The sequence below is a fragment of the Neomonachus schauinslandi genome, chromosome 7, assembly GCF_002201575.2.
Source record: "Neomonachus schauinslandi chromosome 7, ASM220157v2, whole genome shotgun sequence".
NCBI classification, from domain to species: Eukaryota; Metazoa; Chordata; class Mammalia; order Carnivora; family Phocidae; genus Neomonachus; species Neomonachus schauinslandi.
Genome location: NC_058409.1, coordinates 110,898,968 through 110,904,939, shown reverse-complemented (window position 1 = coordinate 110,904,939; position 5,972 = coordinate 110,898,968). Strand labels below are relative to the sequence as shown.

General features: G+C 38.6%; 1 protein-coding gene across 1 annotated transcript; it reads left to right on the top strand.

The window, feature by feature from the left end:
- The first annotated feature begins 279 nt into the window (after positions 1-279).
- Positions 280-5,035, top strand: SPINK9 (serine peptidase inhibitor Kazal type 9). Its single transcript, XM_021696946.1, has 4 exons — positions 280-368; positions 1,313-1,341; positions 3,559-3,686; positions 4,990-5,035. Exons 1-4 carry the CDS (start codon positions 314-316, stop codon positions 5,033-5,035), a joined length of 258 nt encoding a protein of 85 aa, XP_021552621.1. The 5' UTR covers positions 280-313.
- Positions 5,036-5,972: the final 937 nt, after the last annotated feature.

Here is a 5,972-nt window from a genome sequence, read left to right as displayed (position 1 = left end):
ATCCAATGGTATAACAGATGTCAAAGCACTCAAACTCTCAAGTATGTAAAGAAATAAGGAAATAACAACAGCTTTATTGGGTTCTATTATCTATTAAAATATCATGGGCAACTATTTGATTTCACAATAAAAGAATTCCCACACTAGCGAATGTTTCTGACCTCTTCCCATGATTCTGTTTCTGGAAATAGCTATTTCATAATCGAGGCAGGAACTCTTGACAATATATAAGGCAGGACCCAAGTGGGCAGAGCAGACACCAGAAAGTCACTTGTTTTGCCACCATCTGACCGCACTTGGCCACTTCAGCAGCATGAAAGCAATAGCTTGTGCCCTGCTCTTGGCTCTGGCACTTATGACCATCTTCAGTAAGTATCTCCCTCATAACACCACCCCTATCCTGATACCAACAGCTCATGTCATCTTTTGCTCACAGCATTCTGGGATATACACAGCACGTAGATAATAAGGGAAGCTTTTTGAAATGCATTTTTTTTTGTCTCTACCAATAAATCGTTAAATGATACCATCTTTGGGGCTGAGTTGACCTAAATGGTCAGCTAAGGCCAAATTCTTACCCACATAAACATTTTGTATAACTTCTTTGGTAAGTGTACATCCAGACTCTGCTTTGACTTGATATCTCCATTTATGGGGACCTCATTTCTTTATAAAACTGTCCCATCAACTGAAGGTAGCAGAAGGGGAGGTGGGTAGGGGGATGGGATAACTGGATGATGGGCATTAAGGAGGGCACGTGATATGACGAGCACTGGGTGTTATATGCAACTGATGAATCACTGAACACCACATCTTAAATGAATGGTGTACTATATGTTGACTGAGTTTAAATTTTTTTTAAAAATGTCCCATCCATTGTTTGGCAGCATGAGCTATTATTATTTTTGCACTGAGTTGAAATCTGCTTCCTAAGAATTTTCAACTGCTGGTCCAGCTTCTGCCATCTATTCCTACTACACAATAGCAGACATTCACTAGATATAAAACCACTTCTTTTTTTCAATATTTCCTAAACTCTGATTATGAGGTAGGAAAGAACAAAACTCATTATTATAGTAGCTTCTCCATGCTTTTGACTATGCTCTCAACCCATCCAAAAAAGAAAAAAAAAATTTATGTTGAGCTTCAACCTTTGCTATTATATTGATACACAGTTCTGAAGAGAGTCTTATATTTTTGATAGGCTGAGAGCTGAAACATAAATGAAAGACCTTTTTTTTTTTTTTTTTTTAACAAGCTTAGGTTCTTCCAGAGTTTAATTTGGTTTCTCTTGTCTTTGTTTTTCTCACAGATGTAGAATGTGCTCCACACCCTCAACAGGTCAGTACATCCATCTTGATAAAAAAGTCCTACTTCTATGTAATTTTAAAGCCGGTATCAACAAGGAAATATTTGCTACTGTACATTAATTAAATTGCTACATGTTTGATGATTTTTTTAAATATCAAAAGTGATTTTATTTAAAAAAACTATTAAGAGACCTTTCTGAAATGGACGTAGTAGAACAAAGTGGTTAGATACCTAGCATCCGAGTTATAAAGTCCTGGGTTTGAATTCCAGCTCCTTGATCATATGGCCATGGGCAACAATACTTGCCTCATAAGCTTATTGTGAGGGTTAAAACCTCAGTGTTTGAAGAGAGTAGAGCACAGTACCTGGCACCTAGTAAAACTCAAGAAGGCCAAGTCATGATTCTTATAATTGTTAAATGGGTCACATACATCTTTGTTCTTTATCTTAGGGAATGAAGATTTTAATTTAACCTTCCCTTTATGACTCATATTAAGCAGTAACTATTGTTGAGAAAATCTAGGTGTGGTAGTAAAAACTTTAAACCAGGAGTCCAAGCTCAATGGCTTTTTAGCTGTATGCCTGCAGGGCCTAGGCAGCTCCTTTCACTTCTTTTGAGTCTTTCGTTTTACGTATTAAAGAGAATAAGAGAATGAAGAGTGTAAATTTTGGAGTCAGACAGTCCTGAGTCCAAGACATCTTTCATGATTTAGTAGCTGCTTGAGAATGAAAAAGTTTAATGAATATGAAGCCTTGGTAGTTTCTGGTCAAACTGCACATATGACGTAAGTCCCAACACTGGGGTTTGAGCAGGCAAGAAGTGAAATCATGCTGACATATACTCATCAAGGGGCACCATCATTCCCATTCTCCACTAGACTCCATTAGCTTCTGAGCTCCTTCTGCCATTTTATCATGCTTGCTAATCTTTGTGTTGCCAGCCGTCAGCTCAGCCCTAAAACTTAGAAGGTACATGGCATATGGCAACCAAAGGAATGAATGGGTTAATTAATGGAACATAGCTGAAGGGGAAGATGAATTTAACCTGAAGTTTGGGTATATTTCAGGCTACCCAAGTGGAGATATTAAACAATTAGTAAGACATCACATGTAGAACTCTGAGTCAGAAAAACTGGAAATGTAAAGTCTTCTGTATAGAGCTAGAGTTTGTGTAGTCCTGAACGTAAAGCCAAGGGATAAAACTATAGTATTTTTTCAGTATTTTCCATGTCATTAAGTGCTAAGCATTTTACACGTATCTTCTTTTTTTTTTTTTTTTTTTAAAATTTTATTTATTTATTTGAGAGAGAGAGAATGAGAGACAGAGAGCATGAGAGGGAGGAGGGTCAGAGGGAGAAGCAGACTCCCTGCCGAGCAGAGAGCCCGATGCGGGACTCGATCCCGGGACTCCAGGATCATGACCTGAGCCGAAGGCAGTCGCTTAACCAACTGAGCCACCCAGGCGCCCCTACACGTATCTTCTTGATTATATATTTTTTACTTTAACCTTACAATGTAGTTATTATCACCCTTACTTTGCAGGTAAAGAAACCAAAGCTTAGAGAAGTAAAATGATGGTCCCAGGGTCATATAGTCAGGATTTGAAATCTGATGTATCTGACTTTTACTGTCCACACTCTTCGATTTGCTCATAAGTGAAAACCCCAGAAAACTCTGTCTTGGTGACTGCATACCTGCTCCTGCAGGGAGCTTCACATTGGCTTTGCTCCTAGCATTTACAACAGTGGTTGGTTCTCAACTACAATACTAAAATACATGTGTCTGTCTATGCGCTGATGAAGTGTATAACACGTGCTTTGTGACCAATAATTAATGGTAAAAGTTGCTAATGATGTGCTAGTTCTTAAAATTATAGGAAGTATCCCTATAATACATCTCATACTTGCATTCAGATAGAACTTTTTAAGGGAAAGAGAGAAATAGCAGGATGTGTAGAAAACTAACATCAGGGGAATGATTACATCTGTGAATCTGCCATGTATGTTTTTAAATTTAAATTCTTAATTTTTAGGTAAATTATTTGGTTACAAGCTACCATAAAGAAGTTTATCACTCATGATTTTATATCTGATGCAAGAAAACTTTATACTTGATCTATTGCAAAGGGGTTGGATGAGAACAATTAGAATAAGAAACAAATGATTTGAGAGCCCTCTAAACTTGCTTGGGAAATCCTAAGTCCTGGGAATAAAAATTTGGTTGAAAGCTTTTAATATGTATTTCCAGGTTGATTGCAGTAAATATAAAAAGTCACCACCAGGAAAAGAGGGATTCTGTCATGCAATATATGCACCAATTTGTGGATCCGATGGCAAAACTTACCCCAATGATTGCTTCTTCTGTTTTGAAGTTCAGTAAGTATTGAAATATTTTTCTTTTCTATATTTAAGGTGTAATTAGGTGTTATGACAAATATACCTCAATTAGAAGAAGTGGTTTAGGGCACAATGAATATGTAAATATGATGAATACATAGAATTTGGGGTCCCTAGTGTCTTTGGATCTGTGGGTGTTCTGACAGTAAGAGTAAATCAAAGAACCCTAGAATCTGTAAGTTGGAAGGAAATTTGAGGGTCATCTAGTTCAGCGTCCACCTACTAATCTATTGTTTGAATTCCCTCTACAAAAAACTCAAGTCATCCCACGGTGTGTGCTTCATTATTTCAAGGGACAAGGAACATCTCTCCTCCTAGGCATGCCAGGCCAGTCGTCTGTCAGAATGAACCATATCTATTGTTCAGTTTTAATAATTAAGTTTAGATGTGTTAGAGCCCCCTAATTATTGGCACAAAAAGGGATAATATCTAAAAATCCTAAAGAAATTTTTCTGTTTCAGAGTATGATTTATGTATTGAAGCTCTAATAAAAATTAAATTTGAAAATCAAATAGCCAAAAATAGCTTAAAGTTACAAAGTAATCATCTGAAAGATATATTAGTACCAGCTCAAAAAATATAAGATGGTGCATGATATACCAGAATGTATAGAAACATACAGATCCTTTTAAGTATTTTCAATACTTACATGAATGAAAACAAACACCTAATATAGATGGCATATCGTTCTGGTTTGGTTTTTTATCAGAAAAAAATTACTTTTTTTTAGATGATTTTATTTATTTGAGAGAGAGAGAGAGCGGGAGCAGGAGGTGGGGGCACAGAGGGAAAGGGACAAGCAGACTCCCCACTGAGCATGGAGCCAGACACAGTGCTCGATCCCAGGACCCTGAGAACATGACCTGACCAGAAGGCAGATGCTTAACAGACTGAGTGATCCAGGTGCCCCCAGTCACTCCTTCCTTTTAAAAACATCAATGAGTGGATGGGCGCCTGGGGGGCTCAGTTGGTTAAGCGACTGCCTTCGGCTAAGGTCATGATCCTGGAGTCCCTGGATCGAGTCCCTGGATGGAGTCCCGCATCGGGCTCCCTGCTCGGCAGGGAGCCTGCTTCTCCCTCTGACCCTCCCCCCTCTCATGTGCTCTCTGTCTCTCTCATTCTCTCTGTCTCAGATAAATAAATAAAATCTTTAAAAAAAAACCAAAACATCAATGAGTGGATGGACTTGGGGATTCATTAGTGAATGCTAAATTAGTTCTGGATGCTAATAAAATGCCTATGGCCTCAGCAATTTTCATTTGTTGCTATTTTCTCTCCACAGAAAAACTGACAACAAACTTAAATTTGTACATTTTGGAAAGTGTTGAATCTATCTTGTGATTCCAGTTCACATGAAACACACTTCTTCTCCCATATAACCTACGCTGCATTGCCTAATCTTGTCACCATTATGTCTGGATTTCCTTGTAGAATAAAGTAGACCTACATGAAATAAACATGTCTGACTCTTTTTATTTAGGAGTTGAATCCTCCAGATGTTTCACTTTTGGGTGATGTCTAATGGACCACCTTAGGGCCACATCCTGGGAGAAAAGGGTCAACAAAGACCAGTAGCTGGACCCAGAATATCAAAGGACCTGAATCTGATGCCTTTTTCTTCTCTTTTTTTAATTTTTTAAAAAGATTTTATTTATTTATTTGACAGAGAGATAGGAAGAGCAGGAACACAAGCAGGGGGAGTGGAGAGGGAGAAGCAGGCTTCCCGCTGAGCAGGGAGCCCAATGCGGGGCTCAGTCCCAGGACCTGGGATCATGACCTGAGCCGAAGGCAGACGCTTAACGACTGAGCCACCCAGGTGCCCCTCTGATGTCTTCTTCTTGCCCAGGCTAGGAAAACACCCCCTGTGCATAACTTAGTTCTTGTGTATTCCTGAAACATGAACAGAAAAAAACGGGAGCCTCCAAGTACAAGACTCAGGAAATACTGTTTTGCTAGATGTTTCATACATTTAAGACATGAAAGCTGCCCTAGACGGCTCTTTATTTTCTACCAGAATACGTGTTTGTAAAACGTGGCTGGTCAAACGTGCCCAGTAAAGCTGTGTAAATTCCCATGAATTAGTTGACATCTTTCATGAGTTTTTTCCCCCCTAAAGTATTTTTTTAATCTAAATTCAATTAGCCAACATATAGTACATCATTAGTTTTTGATGTAGTGTTCATTGATTCATTAGTTGCGTATAACACCCAGTGCTCATCTCATCACGTGCCCTCCTTAATGCCCATCACCCGGTTACCCCATCTC

Coding starts and splice junctions, on each gene's coding strand:
- SPINK9 (XM_021696946.1), top strand. CDS start 314: ATGAAAGCAATAGCTTGTGCCCTGCTCTTGGCTCTGGCACTTATGACC. Junction 369..1,312: donor GGCACTTATGACCATCTTCA/GTAAGTATCTCC, acceptor TTTTTCTCACAG/ATGTAGAATGTGCTCCACAC. Junction 1,342..3,558: donor GTGCTCCACACCCTCAACAG/GTCAGTACATCC, acceptor ATGTATTTCCAG/GTTGATTGCAGTAAATATAA.